At 36.4% G+C, this 27,577-nt stretch overlaps 1 protein-coding gene across 2 annotated transcripts in view; it reads left to right on the top strand.

Moving 5' to 3' along the window:
• Positions 1–27,577, top strand: part of ATP9B (ATPase phospholipid transporting 9B (putative)) — a 140,180-nt gene that overhangs the window by 88,825 nt on the left and 23,778 nt on the right. For both annotated transcript variants that reach the window (XM_026034875.1, XM_026034874.1), the window contains exons 12-15: positions 834–994; positions 12,145–12,287; positions 19,505–19,617; positions 22,961–23,209. In XM_026034875.1, the coding sequence (XP_025890660.1) occupies positions 834–994; positions 12,145–12,287; positions 19,505–19,617; positions 22,961–23,209 (666 nt within the window). The remainder of the gene's footprint in view (positions 1–833; positions 995–12,144; positions 12,288–19,504; positions 19,618–22,960; positions 23,210–27,577) is intronic.

Below are 27,577 nucleotides of genomic sequence, written 5' to 3'. Positions count from 1 at the left end.
TAAATAGTTAGCGTATAGTGCACATTATTGAAATGGTGAGAGCCTTAGTTACATAGCTTTATTTTTTTTTTATGAGAAACATGGGTGAAAGATAGGATCTCTTAATATTTTTGCTAAAATCAAGTTTCTAAATCAAGTACGTTTTAGTCTTGGAAAATGGAAACTCTGTTCTGCTGTTTGGGTTTGAAAATGAATATTCCATCTGGAATTTTCTTATTTTGAATAACTCAAAGTTTCATATTACTAATAAATGGTTTCTGTGATAAAAATTGAGACTTACAGATTGGTGTGGGAGAGAKATAGTTACAAATACAGTATGTTAGTTGCACAACTCAGAAGGTAGCTCTGTCGTATTTGTCTGATGGTTCTTGATTCTAAAACGTTCTTGATCTTACCACAGTAAATGAGTGGTCGCCACCCTGCCAGTACAGTACACAGGACTAGAATTTTGGTACATCCATGATAGAGGGAAATTGTTCTCGCTCATTTATTTTTCTTTATGCCATCTTTTCTCCCTTCCCTGCTGTCTCCCCATCCTCAGTGAAGGGAAGGGGGAAGGGATGTGTTAGATATGAGGGTGGTCGAAAGACCCAACCAGGACAGATCCCCTGCTGATTCCGGGAATTGTTATTGCCCTACAACCAGGAAACATTTATCATATGCTGGCATGGGAACACTAATCAATTCAGTTATCAAAATGCAGTTAAATGTTACAAATGCATGAATTTTTAATAGGAATAATATAAAAAAGCCAGTAATAGCTAATTGTTTGCACAGCCAAAGTGTCAGCTTGAGAAACTCAAGACTAACCTGACTTATGTTGCTTCCTTTAGGTTGGCTTACTGGACCTGGAACTGAATCAACTGACCAAAGCCCTATTTTTGGCTTTAGTTGCACTATCAGTTGTTATGGTAACCTTGCAAGGGTTTGTAGGCCCATGGTATCGCAACCTTTTCCGGTTCCTCCTCCTGTTTTCCTATATCATCCCTATCAGGTATGTATACGAATGAAAGAAAAATACAGATGTCTAATTTCACTGAATGTGGCTTTCTTGAAATTTATACTTGCTTCTCATTGTGAAGGAAATTGATCTTATCAGGAAGCTSAAGGAGAAGGTGCCAACAAATCTGCTGATTCTTGAAGGATCGCTGTACCGAAAACAATACCGTTGTGTTTTTTTGTATAATGTTCATCTTGCTAGAGCAATCAGGATATCTAATCCTTTACCAGCATAAATGTATTAATAAGGATACAATCTTGATATATGTGAGAATGTGGGTTAGAAAACACGTATTTGAATGAATTTCTAGTTCTGTTTTAGTGTTTGCTTTTCACTGTTKAAAACATTGAAAATGTTCAGTGACTCTAGTAAAAATACCGACTCTCTTTCCTAGAGTAATGTTTAATTCAAATTTAATGGCTGAATAATGTAGATGCACTTTTACAATGAGAGAACTTTTAGCAAGTGTAACCAAGTAGAGACTTAGCATTAATTAATTCATTAAGCATGAGTACTGTATATTCAGATTGCAGGTAAACTAGAACAGGAAATAATATCCAGGTCGGTTATCTTGTCCTCTGCAGACATAAAAATGAGAACACTGGCTCTTAAACGTACCCCCCCCCCCCCGCCTTTGGATGGGTGTTACTGTTCCAAAAGGAAATTAATTCATTTCTTTTAAATTTTCTAGTGTTAAACTAAGTGGTTTTTAATTTTAGATGCTCTATGAATTTCTTCAGTCCAAGATGTCTACCTTGACTTCAGCAAGGCTTTCGACACAGTCTCCCATAACATCCCCATAACGTTCCCCAAGCTCAGGAAGTGTGAGTTAGATGGGTGAACAGTGAGGTGGATTGAGAACTGCCTGAATGGCAGGGCCTCAGGCCAAGTCTGGTTGGCGGCCTTTGGCCAGTGGTGTCCTCCAGTGCTGTTCAACTTGTTCATCAGTGACTTGTATGAGGGCACAGAGGGCACCCTGAGCAAGTTTGCAGATGATACCAAGCTGGGTGGAGTGGCCAACACTCCGGAGGGCTGTGCTGCCATTCAGAGGGACCTGGACAGGCTGGTGAGTTGGGCAGAGAGGAACCTCGTGAGSTTCAATAAAGGCAAGAGCAGAGTCCTGCACCTGGGCAGGAATAACCCCAGCACCAGGACAGATTAGGGGTTGACCTGCTGGAGAGCAGCTCTGTGAAGAGGGATTTGGGAGTCCTGGTTGACACCAAGTTACACATGAGGCAGCAGTGCCCTTGTGGCTAAGAAGGCCAATGGGATCCTGGCTGCATCAGGAGGAGTGTTGCCAGCAGGTCAAGGGAGGTGATCCTGCCTCTCTACTGAGCTCTGTTGAGGCCTCACCTGGAGTATTGGCTGCAGTTCTGGGCTCCCCAGTATARRAGGGAYGTGGAGCTTCTGGAGAGGGTCCAGCGGAGGGCAACTAAGATGATTAAGGGACTGGAGCCTCTACTGTATGAGGAAAGACTAAGCAAACTGGGCCTGTTTAGTTAGGAGAAGAGAAGACTGATACGCAATCTGATCCATACAAGTACCTGAGCGGAGAATGTTGGGAGGAAGGGACCAAACTCTTCTCAGTGGTGGCCAGTGGTAGGACAAGGGGCAGTGGATATAAGTAGAAACACAAGAAGTTCCATCTCCATATGAGGAAGAACTTCTTCACTGTGAGGGGGACAGAGCTCTGGAAGAGGCTGCCCAGGGAGGCTGTGGAGTCTCCTTCTCTGGAGATCTTCAAGACCTGCTTGGATGCCACCCTGTGCCCCCTGATCTGGGTGTCCATGCTTGAGCAGGGGGGTTGGACTAGATGATCTCTAGAAGTCCCTTCCAACCTCAACCATCCTGTGATTCTGTCAGATGGTCTGATAAGGCCAGTGACTGACCAGTGAGCAATGACAGCAACATGGTAGATAAATTGAGGTTTGCCCACATTATATTTAAACCTGTGTTCTATAGTTAAAAAAGCAAACAAATGAAAACAAAAAGTCCCACAAAGTTAATTAGATAATTGATCTAGATTTGTGACTTAATGCTTAAATATTTTCAAGTACGTATGTCTATACAGAGCAAATTGTGTCATATACAGCAAATTTGATATTCAAGAAGGATTTATCTTGAAGGCTAATAAATTAAAGGACTCACTCCTTTCTACTACTTATCTATTTCAAGAAAAAATAATTCTATTTAGAATTTGAAGAAGCTTCCAGTTGGGAAGTTGCTGGGGGCTTGAGAAATTCTCACTGTGTAAGCTAGTCATCTTAGACCAGCTTCCACTTGGACTGCTTTTACATATGCCTTAGTGTTTCATTTTATGTGTGTCTTTCTGAACACTGTCATTGCCCTAACTCTGCTGATTTTGCACTTAAGCTGTTGAAATTTTTTCCAATTATTGAGTATTAAGCAAGTTACTATGTGGAGAGTCCAAAAATGATCTAGTTCTTAAGTGATAGGTTAATTTTGTGTATTGCTGAAGGATATGCTTAATTAAAGAAAYGCAAGCAAAGGGCAAAATCAGCTAAGTGTATAGAGAGTCATTTGCTGTGTTTCAATATATTCTTCTGTAATAAACATACTCAGTCCAAACTTACTGAAATGGTTAAAAGGCAGTTACATCTTTATTACTGAATACAACAGGACTAAGAGCATATAAAGGATGTGAGTAAATTTGATATATGGGCAACTAAGTATATGCCACTGAAACTATCATGTTGGTTGAACAGCTGATTTTCAGCTCTTAAGAGAACAGCTTACATGCTTCAGTAAACTTGTGGAATAGATCTTTCTCAAAAATATTTTCTGGGATAGACCTAATCCATTTCTCATGGGAAAATCCTATTTCTGTGGGAGATAATATGCCAAGAGGAAGCATTAGAGAATTTAATTGGTTTAGTTCTGAAATGGCCCATACTGTTACCCTGTGGAAGATCAGTAGGAAATCTAGCAGTGTGGGGTTTTTTTGTTTGTTTGTTTGTTTTGTACCTCTGTGTAAGTACATCTATTCATATAGTAGCTTTTATTTATCACAGATCATCTGTATACAAGGTCACAGTCCACCTGATCAGTAAAATAAGCAACTCCATACTGGTGTTCAAATGTCAATGCACTTATCCTCTCCTTAGGATGTAAAGCATGGGAATATCGTGTCCTTAAGATACGATTTGAAGCGCAAATGTTTGGTGGTGAAAAATTACAGGACTAGCAGTGTTGAAACACCAACAGTTTTTGCCTTGTGCCTTTTTATTTATTTTTATTTTAAAGCTATTTTGGAGAAAGTAATTCTTTCATAAAGATAAAGGAGTTTGGGAGGAGAAGTTAGGATTTATTGGTAGAAGCAAAGCGTATCTCAACTCACATGCAAAAATAAAGTGCRTTGATAGTTTTGAAAATATTCAGGAAGATTTCAAATATGGAAAGTTTTTTTCATATTGACTTTTGGTTTGTAGGACAAGGGTGTGTATGCCTTGGGAAGATTCCAGGTATGAAATAAAAATCATTTTCCATGGCCAGGCATCTTTAGCAAAGGTCACCAGGAGGAGATGACTAACTCTTAGCAGTGTTTAACTAATCTATGGGTAGACTTTCCTATAATTAACAGGAAAAAAAAAGGAAATTTTTTTCCTCCAGGGAGCAGCTAGTTTCTGGTGATTCATCTGCGTTCTGAGTAGTCCTCTAGAGCAATGCTGCTTTACTGTGGGAAAGGTATTACTGTGGAAACTGAGACTTGAGAAGTATAAACATAAAGCAGCTAAAAAGCAACTACAAATTTTTTTTTGAAAACATATGCATTCCATATGTACAAGGAATCAAGAAATGGAGAAGTAGAAGTAGTAGGGCATCCAAAGTTTAGCTTAGCTCTAAACTGGTTGTAAGTTAGAACATAGGCTTTACACAGGCTTTTCTCTGTGTGTGTGAGAACACTGAGAAATRGTTAGTCCTTAAAAAATGAGTCTTCTACATTGATGTATTGATGTTGCTTTTTTTACCCTCTACAAAGAAGGCCTAGTCTAGGGAGCATCCCTGAAAAGATTACCTTACTACACAAAGCTCATATATTTGAACTCCTACCAAAATGTAATGGAAAAGGGGGATAGAATACAAGTCCTTGACAGGCTGCCCCAAACTAAAATAACCTTTCTGGAATTATATTGAACCCCTTCACTACTTTTTTTCCCTTTTTTCCCCCCTAAGTATTCTTCCTTAATATTCTTTGAGCTTTTTAGTTGGTTTTAGCCAGACTGAGATGCATCTCAGGCACATCRTAAGTTTCTCTGTGGTCACAGGGACCACTTTATTACTTGTTTTAAACACAATCATTGACCAAAATACATTCTCTATTAGTTTACAAGATCTTCTCTGGTCTTGACTTTATTTTTTATCTAGTATCACTGTTACGTTCCCTACAGCTTGCTCTCTATGTTCTCAAATATGTGCATGCTTTATGATTTGTGGTATTGAGATCAGTGTGGGAGTCCATAGGTCTGTGATGATCACTGTTGTTTTGATAATATCAATAGCAGCATGCACAACTTGAATTTTGGGGTCATTTATTTTCTATGTGATAAACAGCAGAGGACAAAAAAAAATGTTCCTGTTGATGAAAAACCCATGTCTCAGGTTTGGGAAGCTGAAATTATTTTGTGTGAACTTTATGCTGTCTTTTACTTAATTACCCTGCCTTCATCACCATTAGGATAGTTACTTTTWTAATTCATACTTTTAAAACATTTTAAAAACAGGCTTATCTTCTTGTATTGAGAGTTTAATTTTATTTTTCTTTGGAACTGAGGATATTTTTACACACACATAAAATTCTGATACAAATCATGCAGATCTGAGGAGTGAGCCTTGCTGCACACCAGTTCCAACCATCTCCTGGTGTCCAGGCACGCTATCTTTTGATGAGCCCTCTTAGATTGCCATGATGATAAATTCTGAATTTAACAGCCAAGGGCAAAGAAAAGGATAGACAGACTGATAGCATTGCACCATCAAACGTTGATTCACATCACACCCAAACACACATCCCAGTAAGCAATGAATAAATAAAGCAATGAAATAAATCCTGTTGTGTAGTATTCCTCACCTACTTGGAAGTAGAAGTAAGGTGCAGGCTGACTTGAATTCTTTTTTTTTCTAAGAATACAGGAAAGCTTTTCAAGAAGATACTGGCTTAAACAAGGTTTCAGTGGAATTACTCCCCTACATACAAGTGTGTGAGTCATGTATCTCTGTCTATGCTCTGCTTAGCTACTGAGAGCTGTAGAGGATATATAATATCTCTAACATATATATTTGAAATGTATGTCTATATGTTTCAGTATATAGATAATGTATAGATATGAAAGTATCTGTATATATAGTTTCAGGTATGCAGACAGAATAAATTAGATCATACACTTCAAAGCTTTCTCTGTGAAAGAGCTGAAGAGCTATTCATGAGTAATTTAAGCAATCTTTATTAATGAGTAAGCTTCTATATCATGGCATGATATAGAATGCAGCCCTTATATAGACTGAAAAATATTATATGAAATATAATAAGCATGGAAGTTTGTTATCATGAGCTGCTGACAGCATTCTCTGACTTGGTGTTTTGATTGGTTGCTTTTCATCCCACTTGTCATTTTTACATTTAACTTCAATGAAGTTATAGGCTAGCACAGTCCTTATGTTAATTTATTAGATTGAATTGCACTGGAGAAAGCTAATTGACTTCAGGAATTACTGAGTGTAAAATGAAAAGTTACAATCCATTCTTTTCTGCATAATTATATTGAGAAAAGAAGTGCATCTCATCGTTGCCCAGAATACCAATGGTAGTCTTACTACTAAAATTTTAAGGCATTCTCACCCCTTTTGGAGACTAATATAGTCACGTTTCCTCTAATATTTTGTGTAGCGTAATAYGTTCTTTTAGCACAGAAGTCTTCAAAACACCTTGGAAGTTCATCATTTTTCAGTATGTAAAAATCATCAGTTCCATATCAGAGTAAGCATTATTTTATCATATTTACTTATAAAATTTGCAGTTTGGCACCATGAGGTATCCCATCTTAGGTGAATATACCTTGTCTTGGGTCCTCTTAAATGCAGAGCAACTACCATGATGAAAAACGATAATCCATGTGATGCTGAAAAAACATGCACAGTGACTCAACAGCAAAAAGGAGAATTAGACTTGAACACTATGTATCTCCAGGTGGTAGACTGCGGAAGATTCATCTCCATTGGGCAGTTTTGTTTGGATTTTTGGACATGCAACATCTGTAATCATTTACTGTCGTGAATATTCAGTGTTGTTTTTATTTATTCAGTTTATTAATTTTTCACTCTTTTTCTGAAAGCAACTAATCATCACTACAAAGCTTTTATACTCATCAAGGAAGTGTGTTGACTATATTTACTGCAAAGATTATTAATGAAATAGAATTCACAATGAGCAGTGAAAGCCTTTCTCTGGAATAAACTCGTTTTCATGATGATATTCTCATAATATGACTTATTGTCATATTCTATGTTCAATCCTATGACTATGTCAGGAGAAATGACTTCTTCTGAGTCAGGAGAAAGTGACTTAGATTAGTTCATAGCTTAGTTCATAGCTGCTAAAGCCTCTTCACATTCATCCTTATCAAAAAGTGTCTGTCTTAAGTCTCCTCCGGATTCTTGTACACTGCGAAATCATTTCTGTCTTTTCTTTGCCTAATGTTATTTGCATACCAAGTGGATGGAAAAACATCTACTGTTGTGCCATATCTAATGCATATTTTCTTAGAAGCAACTACCTATGTCTTCCTGAGCACAAGACTTATTCTTACTCTAAATGTTAATGTCTTCATAAAGATTTTTTTTTTCAGAGTGCTAAATAGCAGTTGCTTTGGAGAACTTGGTGCCTCTTAGTTTGCATAAAGCTTGTGCTATATGAGAGTCGCACAATATGCTGACCTTCTGCTTATCTGAAAAGTTGTTTTCCTGTATGAAATGCAAAAAGCGAAACCTAAAAGGAAGGTCCAGTTTCTGGAAAGCCATTCAGCTGAACATACACTATTGTGTCCCAGAACTGAAACATCTCAGAGCACTCTTGACTAATTTTAAAGCAAATATCGTGAGCTGTTTATGTTACATCTCTTGTGCGAAGGCATTGATGATTGACCTGAATTCTATTCATATTTAGCTACTCGATTTTTATCCTATAAGACTCTGATACGTTAGGCTATTACTTCTAAGAATTGTTTTCTAATTTTCATGTGGGATGATTATTCCCCAAATGTCCTCCCGAGGTTTCAATTCTACCTGTATAACCTCCAATTATCTGTATCTAGCATGCTTGTTGCCCTTCAAAAATTACACATGGCACCGTCACTATAACTGTGTAGGGTCATTTCGCTTCTTGATTCCTTTTTTTTCTGCACATATTTAACCATAGATATGTGAGATTTAATTCTCTACAATTGAAGACTGTWGGGAAAACTAAATGAAAATAGGTGTAGTAGGCTAAATACAAAGGAAAATTGTATTCAAATTACCTATCCACATAAAATATGGAAGAAAAGGGGGAAAAAAAGTATTTGGGAAAATTAAAAGGGTAAGGTATGAGTTGATTTTTTTAAGTCTTCAGTTGCCAAGGCAAATCTTCATGGAACATCATGTTTAAAATTAGTAGCTTCTGCTTTGTCTCAGTTACTGAAAGTTGACAGGCTCTTCTGTGAAGAAAGGTTAAACTTCCCAGGCACGCTAAAATTAGAACATTTTTGTTTTCACTAATGTTTTTCATTTTTAAAGATTCTGTATCTTTTCTACCTTGTAAATAATGAGTCTGCCTGTAGTGTAGGTCTTCAAGTGGCTTAGATGGGTCYGTGGGAAGATTTGAGGCAGGGAGGTTAAGCATGTTTGGGGCACTGATATGACCCAAATAACATCTGCAAGATTTCACTTGGAAGGAACTACTGGAAATACAAAGAGCATTTGCATCTCAGTTGCTTCATTTATTTTTAAATTGGATATCACTACCTGTATTTATACTACATCCAGCGTTCTGGCAGGGCTTTGACTTTTGCTATGGAATTTCTTGTGCTTATATACAGAACTGCTCAGGAAATTCCTACTGTCTGCCAAGACTCAAATAAAACTGTCATATAAGGTTGATTAAAATTCATGCATGATTTTATTAGGCGCAGTATCCCCTTGTTCACAAAACTTGTCTTTGCTAACTTCAGTAGATCTTAAATGCTTTCTTCTTACTTGCAAAAAGCAGAATGTTTCTGAGTTTGTGAACATACTTTTCTGAAGCACTTGACAAAAGCCCTTCCTTGCTGGGAAACACCTCCATTTTGAGTAAAAAATAATCTGAAGTCTTCACAGGGAACTCCTAATGTTATTATAATTTAGGAAACATAGACATAAACTGAAACATAAAGCCCTGTAAATATGGGAGGAAGTTGTTTGGGTAGGGTTTTTTTGTTTGTTCATCAGCAACACTGCTGATGTTTCTGAGGGAATAAAAGCAGAAAAGTACCTGTTTTCTGTTATGATGAAAAGGAACATGGATTATGAAATGTTGTGTATTTGATTTAGTCTGAAGCTGAATTGCTGAGGAGTTTTATCCTGAATCATAGAAGAATAAATCAAAGATTTGCAAGGGAAAGTTGCTTTGGGCTTGCCTGCTAGGAGAGCTGCAGTGCTGAGTATAAGATACAAGAAACTTTGCGCTGTTGTGTTCACTAAATACACCTGTTTTCTGGGATAACCTTCCAATCGCTACATTAACATACTGTGTTTAAAGATTGCATGCGAAATTGCATTGCTAAAAAATAATGTTACTAATATAAAATATTTTCAATACAATCTTTAGCTATATGTGACACTGTTCTGTGTGTTTTCATTAGTAAATGAGTTATCTGGAGTCTTTCCACATAAAACATGTTAAACTTGCTCAGTGCCAACTAATTTTTAGTGCCTGACCACTTTATCTCTATTTCCTGGAAATCTTTTTTTGAAGCTGAAGAAAACTTACATATAAGCAAAAGTATTTTAAAACTACCGGCTATTTAATTTGATTTTATCCAGTTTTGAAATCTCAGCTTATTCAGTCAAGTGCCAAAATATGTCCATCCTTTTTTTTTTTTGTTTGTTCTCATTTGCTTCTTTACACATGTTGACAATTCAGGCAAGTACCCAGTGTCTTGCTGTGTGCCAGAAACCAGCCTTGGACTATGCTGGTCACTGGGGACCTGAGGCCTATGGTGCTGGCTTCCTGTTAGACCTATGCAGCATAAAGGACGTAGACTCTGTTCCACCCAGGAGCATGCAGTGTCATTGCTAAAATGCTTCGTTACCTTAAATTACAGATTTTCAATGCTATTCAGCAAGACGATGATATTTTTTCTTATCTTTAAATTATATCTAAGCTAATTTATAAGTAAATGCATATAGAGAGCATTGAGAACATCAAAAGTGGGTAAGATGTGTTAATAAAAGATTTAGGTTCTTAAGCAGTGAAAGATATTTAAATTTAATCTTACCTAAGTATAAAGATTTTTTTTTTTTTTGCCCCAAGGTTGTATTTTTTGCCCCTTGTATATCTCCAATGGCCGAGCGGCTGAATGAATTTCCTTCCATGGGCACTTTGTACATGAGATTGCAACTCTTAAATAGAGCTTTCATCACAAAATTCCTATGTTAGTAGCCAAGTTAAAACTTGTTTTTAATAGCCCAAATTTTGTTTTGTTGTGTTTTTTTGAAGTGGGGTGGTGAAAATATTTCATTTTTTGTTCATTTACTTGTTGCTCTCTGGAGAAAATAGGTAGGCATTCTCCTTAATTAAATAGGGTTCTTCTGTGTACTTTTTTGAGCTAGATCTCATCTGGTGTACTCAATGAACTAAGTAGCAGATTCTTGCCTCTGACAGAGGTAAATCTCTTGCCCTTCTTTCTAGTGACTCAGACATATATTAAGAAAAGTGGCTTAAATTGCTTTTTACTTTTCATCTCTAAATGTATTTAATACAAGTGCTGCTAGCTAATTACTGGCTCTAGATTGACAAAGATTAGATAAAACTGTAGTTAACCGCTGTGATTTCCAGTATTTTCCTCCTTGTTATACTCTAGCAGTTTTCAGTAAAAAGGATCAGGTAGTTCCCCCTGCTGTTGTCTTTAATTTCTCAAAAGTATTTCCATGTGACTGAAGACAGCAGAAGTTATGTGCGAGTTTGCAAAACTAATTAGTATATATGACCTGGTGGAAGGATGTTTTCCTGCTGCTCTTGACTTTAATGCAAAGAGGGGATTAAAGAAGAGAACACCGTTTAGGATGGGCAAGAATCATTTAGAATAAGAACCTTTTTTTCTTTTTATTCTTAACCATTCATTATCTTCTCCTGTACAAAATAAAGAAGGAGCTGAGGTATGGAATAAATTGGCACTTTCTAAGTGTATGCTGAAATTTCAGACTTTCCCACAGTTCTCATTAAATGCGTGTTGTCTTTATGGGATGTTGCAATGTGAATCACAGTTACCTTCAGTGTTCTCTCAGCTAACTCATAATCTCTGTCACTGGTACTGCAAGAGGACAGATCAAGAGTGTTTGTGGCTCCTATTTTGGTTATGCTGTAGAGCAGCATTTTTGGACTGTTGAGAAAGTTCTGACGTTGTTTTTAGCAGTATTTTGACCTTATTATATCTTTGAACTATTTAAAACCAGTCATTTTATTGTAAACCTGTTCCTTGGTGGTTCAGAGCCCTGTGACTTGGGGATTTTACTACAAATAGTTTACAAAGTTAACTAACTCCTAGCTATCGTTTCAGTATTTCTTTTAGAGCAGAGTCAGCAAAAAATAGCTTGGTTGCTCCTCAGTCACTGTTCACACTTGGTGTTCTGCTGCAAACTTTTTGCATCAGGATTAAATGTGAGCAGTGTTGTAGGTGGAAAAAACAGACTTCTGACAGTCTGGGACAGAGAGTTAGATTTTATACAATATGCACTCTACAAACACAAAGAAAAGTTTTTCCAAAATTTGTCATATGTAGAATTAAGATTTTTTTTTCAACTATCCTAAAAACAGGTTTGAGTTTTGTTTTTATGGTTATAATCTTCACTTTGCCTAGTACTTACACTGATTATGGTATGTGTTTCCTTTGCAGTTTGCGTGTGAACTTGGACATGGGTAAGGCAGCCTATGGGTGGATGATTATGAAAGATGACAATATTCCTGGAACAGTTGTTCGAACTAGCACCATACCAGAAGAGTTGGGACGATTAGTTTATTTACTGACGGATAAAACAGGTATATCAGGTTACAGTTTTGAAATATGATGACTTTTATAAACTTCTATACTTTTTTTCTATATTAAACTTTATTCCATAAGTAAATATGTTAATTTGAGAATAGATTACTGACTTTTATTTTTTAGTAAAATAGTAAGCATGTGCTTGAGGGTTTTGTTCCCTCAGTGCTAACGGACTTTGTCTAGCAAGTACTTATTACCAACTGCTGACTTCCTTGTATAATCTGATTTGTTCCAGTGGAACCACTCCTGCTACAGTAACAGCGCCTTTCCTAGTGTTGGTAAGGCTACCATAGATTTGCATGTATCTGAAAAGATCCTGGATTAGCACAAAAGTTGCTGTTCTATTGTGTACTTCATTTCTACTAAAACACTGTGTGACGATAACAGTTAAGAATGCTCTTTAAGATAGCAAGTCTTTTCCTAAAACAAGTCATAAGATTAGAATGACTGCTTTTCTGTGTGAAGTTAATTGCTCTTTCTTTTCCAAAGGCCAGTTCTAGACCCACAGTAGGGTTTTATCTTCCTAACTGTTATGACCTGGCAAACTGGGAAATTCAACCCTGACTGGAAGGGATTGGAAGGTGGATAAGTATATGACGAATCATCATAGTTTAAGTTTTTGGTCTCTCATATTATTCATAATACACTCAGATTGCGCATAATGCATAATACGCAATTTTAATCTGTGCATCTGAAATAGATCAGCAGACCTTGCAATGCTGAGCACCTCCATTAGTGCATATTTTGAACCAAATTATATATTAAATATATTCTCACAGAATCACAGAATGTTCAAGGTTGGAATGCACCTCTAGAGATCATCTAGTTCAACTTTCCTGCTCAAGGAGGGACACCTAGATCACAGGACACAGAGAGGTATCCAGGTGGATTTTGAAGATCTCCAGAGAAGGAGATTCCACAGCCTCCCTGGGCAGCCTGTGCCAGGGCTCTTGTCACCCTCACAGGAAATAAGTTCCTCCTCACCTGGAGATGGAACTGCCTGGATTTCAACTTACACCCATTGCCGCTTGTCCTGTCACAGGCCACCAATGAGAAGAGCTTGGCCCCTTCCTCCCTACATTCTCCCTTCATGTATTTAAACATGTTAATTAGACATTTTATACTTTTACAGTGTATATTTTTTCTCTAGTATATAGGTAGCCCTATACACTTCTAAATGCTGCTGCTGTATTTCATAAGAGCTGAAGATAACTGCAGCCTTCTTTCTTAGCATGTAGAAAAGTGTATTCTTAATTACAGTGTGGTAATTCTTTAAAGCCAATGAACAATTCTTCTCTTAAGTTTTATTTCAGTTAGCTAATGATTTGTACGCTATTTGAAACCGCTTAGTGATTTTAATTGCACCCTTCATCATGATAATTTATGTAACTTTAAGAGTGCTGTCGCATCTTAAGCCTGAAAGATGTAATTTACAGCATATGTGCAGAAAAGAGAAGTACGTTCAAAAATAATACATTTTCAAAATAATGCAACAGAGTTCATTGCACCCAAAACACTAGTTTGTTGCAAGTGAAAAGAACATATACTACTTAAAACTTTTCTTATAGAGAATCCAGTTACCCTATGAAACTGGAAGTATGCTTCAGTTTTGAGCTATCTTTCCTACACAGATTGTACTGAAAATTCTGAGGACAATGTTAAATAAAATGCTAACAGTTAATTCAGTCAACCATACAATACAGCATTATACAGGAATTATGTTCTTCCTTATCTGCTGACTCATTTACTTCCTGAAGTATCTATGTATACTGTGTACTTTTCTTCCAGTCACTGTACCTACTGCCTTGCTTGAGAAAGAGGGAAAAAAAAGTTATTTCATTTTAGCTACATTTAGCTATTTAGTCTTACTTCTAACAAGGTAACCAGTATATCTAACCTACTATAACAGTTATCAAAAATAAAGTTATTGTCCTTAAAATTTCCATATGGTTATTTTGTAGCACATTTTAAAGCAAAAATATTGAGTTACCTTGGGTAAAACTTGGATACGTTTTATAGACTTGTGTATGCAAAGGAAAATAGCCCTGTATTTTGTTTGTGATTGATCTTTCTTGATTCAAGTCATATCATGCCACTTTCAATCACAGTAGTCCTGTTTACTTTTAAGAAGAAAAGCTTTCACCATGGCCCTTTCAGAATGCATACTTAAGTGGGTCTAAATAAACTGCATTAAAGAACTTTACTACAAAACTGTTTAAATGTAGTTTGGTAAGTGGCTGGCATTGAGCCTGGAAAGGCCTTTCACACCAGTCAAGTCTTGATTTCTAGAGGCAGGCCTGAGTCTGGAAGTTAATGATGTAAAAATATACATAAAAACAGTACTCCAGGGCTCCTAAATTTTTTGGACTAGTAGCCAGCAGTCAACCCCGTTGTCAGCTTTGGTCAGTGTTTGTTGGGTGCTGGTGTGAAGGAAGATGAGCCCTGGGTCTACCAGAGCTGACCAGCTTCAGAACAATGACCGGTGGCCTAGCTGCCTCCTGCTGCTTAGACCATAGTGGGAAATGCTGTCCCATTTTATTAGTCTGAAATGTCCTGCAAATTTTAAGTTAGTCTGGATAAATATGTATTCAGTGTATATTTTAACTGCGTATGTTAGTAGTGCTAAGTTTCCTTTCCTGAATATATTTGATCTCATTGTAAGATTTATCATAAATGCAAAATAATGCTGTTTGGGAATGTACAAAATCTCTGTGGGCAGTCAATCTAAGATTATGTGTGATTATATGCTCTTCATAAGAGTTGACTTCAGGAGTCTTTCCTGAGATTTCAGTTATATTTTAATTCTATAAACCAGTTGATTCTTTTCTTTTGCCCACTTAAGACATGAATGTTCAGAGGAGAAAGTATACAGCCATTTTTTTTTTTATAGCTGTCTAGTCATCAGCTATTAAAAAGCAAGACTGATACAGATAAATGCAAACAAGTTTTTCTCAACACCAAAAAAGCAAAGGAATTCAGAGAACAGTCTGCAAAAATCTTGTACTGTGGCCCCAGCTTCACTGGAAGTGATGGAGAATTAGTTGTTGAGTCTAAGGAGCATTGCATTACTAACATAATTGCAAGGTAGTCCTTTGTATGATTGTAAATTGGGTTTGTGCTTCATCAATAAGCTTTTTGACAAGAAGCGTCCATCACAGTGGCTCTCTCATTTGCCACAGTAGAAGAGAAAATGAAGTATCCCAATAATTGCATTATAGTTTCCTTATTGTGGGACAAGAAAGCGATGTGGTATAATTAGGTTTGATTGGAGTGCATGTTTCCGGTAAGATCTGAAATTAATGATGTTGCTATAGTGACACATCTGCGGCCACCAGTGCGTGAAACATAAAGTAATTCATTCGACAAGAGAAGACATCTGTTAACTGCAAGGATGCAGAGCGTATTGACACTGACCAGAAATACTAGACGTTATGTGATAAATGAACAAATGATGCTGAAACGGGAGGACAGATAATTTGTACTTAATCTGCTGGGAGAACTTTAATCTTCTCACTGGTTGTATTTGACAATGCCATTGTTTAAAGAACAATGCTGCAGAGAACTCATAAATTTTAAAACTTAACTCAGGGTGCAGCCTATTAAAGCAATACATTAATTCCTTTGTTAGGAAGTTTTTATCTTCATGTAGAACAAAGCCATTACTAAAAGCACCCACTAAAACAACAGGTTTTTTAGGACTCACATTTTAATTATAGCATCCATTACCCCAAATGCCATGTTGTTTGGACTTGAATCACACATAAGTTTGACAGAAAGGCGTCATCTGTTATGGTGGTTGTGGGGGGGAGCTGTTTCCAGTGTTTTCCAAGGGCAGCTGAGTATGATATCTTATCCTCTCTGGGTATAAAAAGACTCTAACCGTGAAAGAAAAACGAGGATATTTGGCAATATTTATTGAACACTACTGCTGCTTAGGGTGTGGGATGGCAAGCTTTCTGCCCTTCATGACAACTACCAGGCATGACAAAGTAGTCAGCTATAGCAAATGCATACAGTCCTCCAAGTGTAGTTATTTACTAATGCATGCACTTGTATTTGAGTTCTGTAATTAATGTTTTAGTGGAGGTTTGGACCAAATGAGATACTTAACATATAATAGTTTAGAAGATGCATAGAGCAATAGGATCCTTGATTTTCTGGGAAAGCCTTGTGTTCCAGGTTGGTGTGTATGGGCTTGTTCATTAAATATGTGTAGTGTAACGTACTGTGAGAGTAGTGATTTTCAATGATTATTTCTGAAAATTAATCTTGTACGAGATACATCGGTTGCGTCTTTCTGTCCAATGAAGGCTACAACACAGGAAGAGGGCAACTAAAAAAAAGAAGGTTTACTGAAAAATCTGTCTTCCTTGCACTGTATTGATACACATTAATCTGTTCACCCTTGCCTCTACGTCCACAATTTTTRGTGACCCTAGGGTTACAGAATCAAGAATTACTGAATATGTATCAGAAGAATATGTTACTGAATGTGTATCAGAAGACCAGTGAATGTGTGTGTTGCTGTTGGGTATTGCTTCCATTCTAGTGTCATTTTACTACTGGGAAGCAGAAAGCAGGGAGGAAATAGCTACTGCTCTTTCTAGCTATATTAACCACTTGTGCTATTGCCTTCTAACCAGTACAAAATATGCAAAACTTTCAGTGGCCACGGGCTCCCTTTTCTTTGACCTCATCTTTGCTGCATTAGAGGTTATATTGTTTTGTTATTTGAGGTTTGATTTGATTTTGATTTGAGGTTTCGCAAATGGAGTAAATGAGCARGTAGGGACAGTCTGTGTGTATTCTTTGCATGAGTTTTTTGGGGTGTTTTTATTTTCTCTTGTTTTACTGTTTTTTTCCCCCACATTCTATACCAGGCTATATTTTTTCCATTTTTCATACAAAGAACTTTTGTCTCTAGAGTGTTGCCAGCAGTTCCATTATTATTAGGCCATTTCTCCATTAAATTTACCATACAACTGCTCATACTTACACTGACTTGCTAGCTGTCTAAACAAATATCTCAAAGCAAAGTGTTCATATTGTGTGAAAGGTTTTTCACCCATACAACTTCTGACAAAATTGTTATTTTTTCTGTAGTACATATATTTTCTTGCTTTTGTTTGTTTGTTTTTGCTTTTTTACCCTTTTTAGATTGTTGGTATTAGTCCAAATTACAATCTAGTAATGTATGATCAGAAAGATCTGCATCTGCTTCTTAAAACCAAAAACAAACAAAAAACCGCTAGTGCTCTGTTGTGAATCACATCTGTTGCCACCCAGGGAATGATGCCTTCAGGACTTGTTCCTTAGAAATTAATTTCTTCTTTGCCTGCTTTACTCTGTGTTTAATGATACAATTGTAGTTTAAAAAAAAAAAAAAAAAAAAGGAGGGGAAAAAAAAAWACTCTCTTAGCATCATTAAAGAACATACCAGATTTTTCTTCACCAATCGTATGCTAACTTCTGTCTCAATATTTTCCTTGTGTGGCAACTGCATTCCAGACCAGAGCTTAACAATGAGTACTAGTAGTGGATTGCATGCAGACTAGGATAAATTCTGGAAGCCTTTTTTTTTCTTGTTTTTTTTTTTTTTTTTTCCTTTTTATAATTTGTGTCAAATAACTCTTGATTTAGCAGTGTCTTAAAGTGTGGAATTAATAAATAGATTTAAAATAGCCTTATAAAAAATAGAAAGCTTTTTCAGTGTTTTTTGTTACTCATCACATTGCCCGGAATAAAAAGAAGGCGCAGTTTTTTAATTTCTGAAGTAGACTGTTGGAAATGCAACATGCAGGTGTTTGAAGCCCTTGCATTTCTGGAGGTAAAGTAAAAGATCTATTATGTTGTCAAGGTGCATTATCCTTCGTTTAGAAGGCTGATGTAAGACAGGACTGCAGCTGCTAAATGGATCTACTCCATGTTTATCTGGCAACATTTTATCTTTATAGTGGCTTTTGTTGAGAGAGTAGTCTAAGAAAACATGACCAAACTATAGCTATGACCTCTTTGTCTTTTTAATCTTTCTGGATTATGAATACTTTTTTGCAACTTGATTTTCTGTGCCATAAATGTTAAATATAAATGTGCCATAAATGAAAGTAGTTAAGAAATGGGAAACCTGTCAATCCTATATTTAATACAGAACTGGCAATTACTGAATCAGCAGGTTTGGAATGTATAAATCCATCCCCCCCCCCCCTTTTTTAAATTAATTTATTGTTTTTATCATAAAATCCTTGCTTTCCAGCTCAGAAGTTTTTCTTCTCTGCTTACTGAAGAGGAAACAATTTCTATATTTTTTCCCTTACCACTGATTTAGTAGCATCAGAAAAAGAATCTAAGGTGTACTTACTTTAATTTGAAAGTATGGTTAAAAAAAAAAAAAAAAAAGGTTTGTTAGCTGTAAGAAAAGCCCTTTAGGAAGGGTAGTTATCAAGATGGTCATTTGTGGGCTGGTTATGGGAACCTGGCTGCCAGTGACCTCTCCTGCCTGATGGGCCTTGCTAGGGGATCCTGAACCACCCACCCTCGATTAGAKCTTTTCCAGAACCAAGGATGTGACTGGCTGACGGTAGTGGATGCAAAGTGTCAATCTGTGACTGACACCCTGTGTTTTTAGGGATGGGTAGTGAGCTCTGAAAACACTGGTTTCGTTCATGCTGTCCTATCCTGATTGGAGGCTAAATCTGTCAAATTCAGAAGTGATGTCACTCCTTAATGACCTATTCTAGGTAACACTGAACATGCCTGTTGATCAGAATGCCCATCTTCATGTGTGACGTGCTGGATATCTGTATGAATGGTGTTGGATGTTTTGGAAGGGTTTTTTTTTTTTTTTTTTTTTCCCCTCTAGCCTTTTGGTATGTGCTACAAACACTTGCACTGACACTTAGGAACCAGTTCCATACAGATACTGTGACTTTTTCTTTTAATACTAAGGGAAATGCTTTTTTTTATTTTTTTTTTTCTGCCTGGTATATTTAGTTGTGTTGGTGAAATCAACTTGAAGATGGAACTAGTGATTTCTTCCAGTGTGACTAACCCTGATCTTTCTGAACAAATGTTTCTTTAATTAACCAAACTGATGCTAGCTTATGATTCATTTATTTTCTTCAAAATAATTACTTGTTTTTTGTTGCAGTTTGTGGCCCTCTCATGGTATTTTTTGCTGTCTCTGATATACTTTTTTTTTTGTTTATTATTACAGGAACACTTACACAGAATGAGATGATATTTAAGCGCCTTCACTTAGGTACTGTGTCCTATGGAACAGACACAATGGATGAAATTCAGAGTCATATTATAAGCTCTTATGCACAGGTATCTCATTTTATAAATTATTTAGCTTTAATGTTGAGAGTTTTTTTAAGCATTGAGCTTGTTGCTGTTGATTATGTCTTGAAATTGGAGATGGCTATGAAAGCTCCTCTGCTTGTACAAATCTAAGTGGTATAATGAAAGGAATAGTTTAGAGGTGATCCCTCAATATGATCCTTTAAAAAAGATGAGGCAATATGTTTTCTCCTTATTCTAAAATACCCCATCATACACTCATTGAGGTGTTTGCCTTTATTCTCCCCTTGCAGGRATCTCTTTTAACTTGTCTGTGCAGTGTTTCTTCTGCCGAATCATCCAAAATAAGCTGTTCATTGCAGAGACTGTAAATTACATGCAAGTGTCCAGGGTAAAACAAATAGTTGTCTTATATCTTTGAAGATATTAATCAAGAATAAACATTGAAAAGCGCTTTSTTAATTGACATAACTAAAAAGTAAATATATATATACACACTTGTCGAAATAAAATTTATAAAAGTAGACCTAAAAGAATGTCAGATTCAAAAATAAAYAGATGATTAGAAACTGCATAAAACTGAGGAAAGACAAAGAAATAGTACTACTTAAAAACAAAACATTTGGTAGGAGAGAATTTGAGTTACAAAAGTGCCCAAGAGTTGCAGCTCCCTTATGTATCTCTGGGTCAGGTGTGGTATGGAGGAGGAGGATGGGGTTTAGCAAGCATCACTTGCATCTCCTTTATATATAAAGGATTGCAGTACTTTTGCAAAATTTTTCAAGTACCTGAGAGGTAGTTCTCGTTAATAAATGAGAATTTAATTTTATTTTTAATCTTTGATACCGCATGATATAAGGGCTTTATATAGAGATAGTTAACTTCAATGTGCAAACAGGATCAGCTAACCCAGTTAATTTCATAGACTGACCTCCTTATAAATGTGTCCTCTTTTTCATTTGTTACAAAAGGRTTGTAATATCAGTGATTTATTTGCAGTGTTTTTGGCTTCTTTCCCACTTGCTAAAACACTGGGGTCTTTTTTAACCATGCTAGAATTGGTTAATAGTAGATAGCTTGTGAGAAGAGAGACAGGAGGCAAAGCAGTAAATAATATATATTAAAAGCCTTTTCTCTGCAGCTTAAATGTATATACAATTTCCTCATGTAAACAGATCAAATAACCCCTGTCTTGAATCCCTTTTTCTCAGACAAAAGAATTTCATTTTACATCTAAATAAGGTATATCCATGAATAGTAACCGAATCACAACAGTATGCCTTTAGAAATGAGAATACGGAACTCTTCTGCTTAAAGATCAACAGTCCAAACTTGGTTCAAGATGGGTTACTGAAAGTAATTGCTACCCGACAGTGTTTATAAAAATCACCCAACCATAGGTTTTTGTTATAATGGATTGTTTGGGTATTCACAGTAACAACCATAGCAATAAGTAATAACTGACAGTCTTCAGRAGAGATGTCTAGGACTGATTGAGTTTGAAGACTCAACACCAGGCTTCTGGAGGAGGCATATTCCGTTAGTACTGTTTTCATATTTTTCATATTTTAATGTTTTTGTATTTTAGATTGTTTTTCATAGTCTGTCTGAAAAAAAGATAGGTCATTCCTAGAATTTTTATATGCTTAAAGATTTAGCTAGTTTATTGTACATTTTAATGAGTGATACCTATGGTTAATTAAGTTTTCAGTAATTGTGACACAGTTGGGACTGAAATTTCCCCAATCTAGGTTTTCTTAGTAGATGATGAAAAGAACTTTTTGGACTTTCCTTCTTTCAGCTTTGTATAACACTACTTAATGTTTAAATAATGCTTTAATTATGTGCATGTTGCTAGCAACTATTTAAATCAGAAAAATGAAGGAGTCTCTTTAACAAAACAAGCAACTATTAAACAATTGTATCAATCAGAAAAGTGTGGTGRGGTTTTTATTTAATCTGTGGTAATAGCAGCCGCCAGTTAGCTAGGCAGTGGTTCTTGTGTGACATTGATTTTATCCCTTGTTTGTGTTCTGTTTTATTATTACAGTGGACCTACTAGACTATTGTCATCTTAATGTAACACACAAATCTATTATAACTTGATTATATTTCCCCACTGGAAGCATTTTGTGATAGAGGGCATAATCTTTAATGGAATTTGTGTGAAATTAAATTATACAAGCATCAATAAACATAACATAATTCAGAAGGAGTAAATCAGCTTAATTTATTTGTGGCTGTAATGGCATCAGCGTTAGCAGAATGCAAATGCAGAGGTTTAAAGCAGTAGCTGAAAAGCACTGCCAGATGAGCAGAAAGTTAAACCCTTTATTAGACAACACTGTAATTTGATGGGCAGAGTGTTCACGGTTCAGCAGATTGCAGGCAGGAGGAGGGGGGAAAAAAAGGAAAAAGAAAAAAGCTTGGTTTGTGAAGAGGATTTTTTCGTAAAGAGAGGAAGTTAGTTACCCTGAAGTGAACAGAAAAGTCTTTGGTAGTACTATTGACATTATTTTCTACTATGACTTAATAAAAAAGAGATAAAAAAGCAGGTTTTTTCTTCCTAATCGTAAATGTATAGTACTTTCTTTTAAAAGAAAAAATTAATCATATGTGCTTGAGCATTCTGAGGGATAACACTTTAAATTGTGCTGGTGTTGTCATTACCAGCAGTAATGAGATCTTGAAATATGTATTAGACTGTTATTTTGCAAGATTATTATATTAGATTATTGCATTTTGCCAAGGACAGATAAATTTCAGTTTGCAGAGAAAACAACTGTTACACRAACTGCATTTGTTCATAAGTTTTTCATTTTATGTCTGTTTTCAGTCTCTAAATATATAAAGGTGACTAAAAAAGAAGAAGGAAAAAAATAAGCATTTTTGCAATCTCTTTTTGGTGTTTCTGAATTTATGCTGTTGATTGCTGACTTAATTTTTAATAGTTTATAAAAYTTAGATGGAATTTAAAAAATTATTAAATGAGGAAAGTAGAAACGAGGAAAGTAGAACAAGTGGGGATAAGATGGGGTAGCATGGTTTTCTCCAGCCAGTTTGTTCCCTGATTGGATTTTTTGTTTTAATTTCATGTTTTTGTTACCTTGAGGGTCTGTATTATTGAAAACTGAGTACAGATGTAAGATGAGTTAACTCACAGTTACATAGCTSTTCTATGGAAAAATATAAGGTTCGYATGGATCATAAACCAGAGGAGTTAACAGTAGGTTGTAAAAGTAAACGGTTTAATGTCTTYGGAGTTTTGATCAGCCCTTTTAAGGGGAACACACTGGCATTTACRTTAATATTCATGTCCTGCTTCATTTTTTGGGCTTTGTTTCCCTGTTCATTGTGTGGGGTCTTCCAGGTGCACCCGCAGAGCAGCGGGAACAGCACGAGCTCCACGCCRTGCCGGAAGGCTCCGCCGGCGGCGCCCAAGGTCCGCAAGAGCGTCAGCAGCCGCATCCACGAGGCGGTGAAGGCCATCGCGCTCTGCCACAACGTCACCCCCGTCTACGAGTCTCGTGCCGGAGTGACCGGCGAAACGGAGTACGCCGAAGTGGATCAGGACTTCAGCGATGAGAATCGAACATACCAGGCTTCCAGCCCGGATGAGGTGAGTCAGCAAGAGGGCTTTGGTTGCTTGCTTGTTTTTGCTTTTAACTCCTCATTAAGGACAGGCTCAGCTAAGTTCAAAAGAACAGATCTGTGAATGACAGATGTTTTGTGGGGAAGTTTTTTTAGGCTTGCTTTTTTTGTTGCTGGTGGTTTTTTGTTTCTCTTTTTCCCCRTCACAGCTACTGGAAAGATGATATTTCCTTATGGCATACATAAGTGTTTTCAATTATTTGACTAAGAGATCTGAAGTCAGTGGTTTGGGATCAATACTGTGTTTTAGATATTTGAGTATTGCAATTAAGGTTAGTAGGTATGTTCTCAGAACATTTATCCACCTATAAGTTGGAGTACATACATTCAAAGGGTATATGAAACTGCTTTGAAAGATGGATGACCAAGTGTGTTAGCTAAAGTCACCCAATTAGGTTTCTTAACAGAAAAACAACAAAAAAAAAACAACTAAAACCTCAAAGGCTCTGTAGAAAAGCTTTTCAGTTTTAAGCTCTAGGCAGCTTCCTAAGCTTCAGGATTCAATCAAAACTATATAAAGTGTAGCATAAAATTTAAAACTTTCAACAATATTCATAGTTCTGATCATATATTTGACTTTGATTCAAACACAACTTTTAAACGCATCCAAACACCAGATCTGATTTACTGTTGTGAGTAGCCCTGTTTCAGGGCCTGGAAATCTGAAGAGATATTAGGAAAGAGGCGCAAAGCTCGGATTTCAAAATGCTGCAAACTAATCATAAGAGTAATTATAGCTCGCCCATCTTAGCAAAATGTGTTTGTACTCTAGAAAGTAGAGCACTTGGAGGTCAGTTTGCCTGTGAGAGCAGTTGAGGTGGGRGGTATCTTTGTCCTGAAGTGCCAGCTGTGGCTGAAGACTGAATATTCCGGTGTTGAGACAGCAGTGCTGGCTTAGTCATAATCAAAACATGCTTTGCTGTACTTGGTGAAGAAGGGAGTATGTATGCGGAAGCCTTTATACTTTAACAAGCAAACAAATTGGTATACCACCATATAATGTTTCTTCTACAAGCCCCATCTTACCATAGTTTAGGAGTTATTCTTGGTATAGGTTGGGTCTGCATATGTAGTACGTCACCACGTGTAGCAGAGATGGGATTTAGGAATTCCAACTGCAAGCTGTAATTGTTAAAAGTAACAAGTCTGTAACAAGTATATTTAGGAATGCCAAAAAAAAAAAAAAAAGGTTTATCTTCATGTAGTGCCAACCTAGAAGCCATTCCATGCGTTTCAGATGCTGTAAACGTAGTACAAAAGATTGTAGAGTATTAGTGGCTGTTCTTGCTGACAAAAATCAGAGATTAGATTTTTTGGATGCTTCTTCTAGGTAGGATTACAGACTCTATTCTTTGATTAAATAGTCCATAACACCTGTATGTTTGTGTTGCTTAATGCATGTGGTCTGTGTTAGGAACTGAGAATGCTGGAAGAGTGTGTGTCAGTCATTGGTATACAATAAAAATGATTTGTTTCTGTAGTTGTATAATGTTTATTGACATACGCATATTTATGCCTATGTATATATATTTTTATGTGCATGTATCCTGATGTTCACTGCAGATATTAGTTCAGTGACGCTGCAGGGTATTATTRAGCGTAACAAAAGACTGTATAAGCAAGAACTTAGGTATGAGAATGTGAGGACAGTTAAGAACTAAGTAAATCTTTTTCGTTAAGAGACACAGATATTTCTAAATGAGGCAGAGACGCATGCAGCTGAGAGAGACTGTGAGTTTTTCCTCCCATTTACTCCTCTCTTCCAGTGTGCTTTTGTTTATCRATTCAGTTGTTTGGAACCTGCAAATGCTACCATAAAGAGCAGTACTCCACCCATATTTGCTAAAGGAAGCAGCTGTAAGACTGGAAGATTGCATGAGTGCTACCTTGAGAAGAGAGCAGGGAATTTGACCTTGGAAACAGGAAAGAAAAGTTGACAAAGTGCAAAGGTGGCATATCTGGGATTCAGGGCGGAAAAGGAAGTGAAAGAGGAAATCTGCAACAAAGAGGCTGTTAGATTGCTGCAAATGAGAGTGCACAGGTATCACGTTGGTAATGAGCTTTTATCACCTAAACCTGTGCATTTGCACTATGTGATAATGAAGTACTTGCCAAACATTTTAGGAGAGACARCATTAATTTTCTTTTTTTTTGATTCTCAGAGCTAATGTTTGAAATGCTAACAAAATTATCATATTAAGCAAGTATGTTTTAATATAATGGAAATTGATACTAAATAGTCTTATAAAAAGAAGCTGCACAAACATTAAATAGCATAAGAATTGCAACATGATAGCGAAAAGGCTGAGAGTGAAAGACTAGCAGGTCTTTATCATAATTTTTTAAAGAGTTCTATTGATGCAATGTTTGCAAATCACTGGAGCCTAAGGAAAATAATGTAAATGGTTCATTATTTAGCTTATTGAACTTTCCTGCAGTTAGGTTGACGGATGATGCCAATGTTTCCCAATCACCAAAGTACCATTTTAAAAGCATTTTTTATTGAATAAAGTGCTTTGAATATTGCACCCTGGAGCTTTATTTAGGGAAATGGTTCAATTGATGTTTTCTGTTTAACCTCAGCACTGACCTATCACAACATATTTGGTTAATAAGCAACATTATCATTTAATAGACCTAACTAGTTTTATGCATTTTACTTTCTCAACATTACAGCTCTGCTCTCTTAGATTTTGTTTATGAATTTGGCTTGATTGTTGTCTTTTGAAAGATGTTCTTTGTATAATAGTCTTGTATCATTTGATGTTGCATGTTACCACCGTAACAGACATAAAGCAAACCCGAAGTTTAAATATAAACTATTCTTCCATTTGAGAGAGCAGAGGAAATATCTTAATAATATAATGACAAGCCCATAAGGTTAATGAAACTAGAGGAGTTCATCTGGGATTCGTCTTATCTCTGTGTGTGCACATCCATATGCAGAAAATAAAACCATAACAAAGTATGCACATTTAGAAATAGGTACATTCATCATAAAAGATGAATTTACCTATTGTTAGAGTGACCTGAGATACGTAACTGATTTTGTATTCATAATGTGAGCCCTACTTATGCCAGGCTCTTTGTTTCTTATGATAAGTGATCAATATTTCATTTTCTCTGAAAGACTGGGAAGTTTCATTTGTCTGTCACTTGTCCTCTACAGCCACAGCATAGTGAACAATAAACATTCCCTGAGAGCTCATGGGATGTGAGAGGGAGGTAGTAAAAAGGGGAACCGTCTCTTAGCCATCACAGGTGTGTGCTGATCTCATTTGTAGGAAGCCGGTCAACTTAATGTAATGAACAATCATAAAAGCATATAAACTAAGTAGGTAAAGCAGTAAGGTTCAGAGGTCGCAGACCCGAGCAATTGAGGGGCATGCTGTGAACAGGAGCCTTTGAAGACCTTTGCTGCCCTTTGGTCAGAAAAGATTGATCAGTCACGATTTTTAAGGACTGCTTGCTCTCATAAACCAGCTCTTTATTGGTTATGTTTTTTTCCTGAGCTGTTATATTCTCAAGTATTCAGATCCTGGATGTTTGAATATTTAAATACGACCTTAAAGTGTGGTCAGTTATTTAATTCCAACATTTGTGTCCAAAGACAACAGAGTTGCTAAAATTAATTACAAGGATATAAAGCCAATCACTTAAAAACAGACAAGGAAATGATATGCCCTTAGTGAAGCAGCTTTTGTGTTTACAAAAGTGAAGCTGTAATGTATGAGACATGTTGTATTGTTTAATTCATTTTATTGTGTGTGCTTATTGAAGCAAGACTAATTATGTTGTTTTGTCAATGTATTGTGAAAAGCAAATCACTCAGTAGCATAAAACCATCACTTTCATGACCTTTGAGACCCACAAAGAATAACTACTCTATAGCTTATCTTGGATATTGACTGGCAGCTTTTTCACATGGTCAAGCTGTATTTTTCAGGTAATAATTTCATTTTATTTTAGTTCTGAAGGTTCTGTATTGAGAATGGTAGACTTCAAAAGCTATCAAATCATTTTTCAATTAAAAGGGGGGAAAAAAAGGCAGTACTGATTGGAAATGTGAATTGTTGAACAATCCCCAAAGAAACAGTTGGGATCACTTGGGCTGTGGGTGGGGAGGCGAGAGAATCTCCCCACTTCTTCCCTTTTTACAAACTTATAGTCTTAATTTTTAAAATACCACCCAGACCCTGTGTATCATCTGTGTCTCCTTCATAGCAACCTGATTTCGAAAGTGGATCCTATTGTCTAAAGTGAAGAGGCTCTTAATTTATCCTGAGAAAATTGATGCTTGAGTACATGAGCCTTCTTCAGAGAAGGAAAGGTAGCT

Source organism: Nothoprocta perdicaria, unplaced genomic scaffold (genome assembly GCF_003342845.1).
Source record: "Nothoprocta perdicaria isolate Ctin4 unplaced genomic scaffold, notPer1 scaffold_151, whole genome shotgun sequence".
NCBI classification, from domain to species: Eukaryota; Metazoa; Chordata; class Aves; order Tinamiformes; family Tinamidae; genus Nothoprocta; species Nothoprocta perdicaria.
Note: the sequence above shows the minus strand (reverse complement) of the source record. Positions and strands in the feature narration are given on the sequence as shown.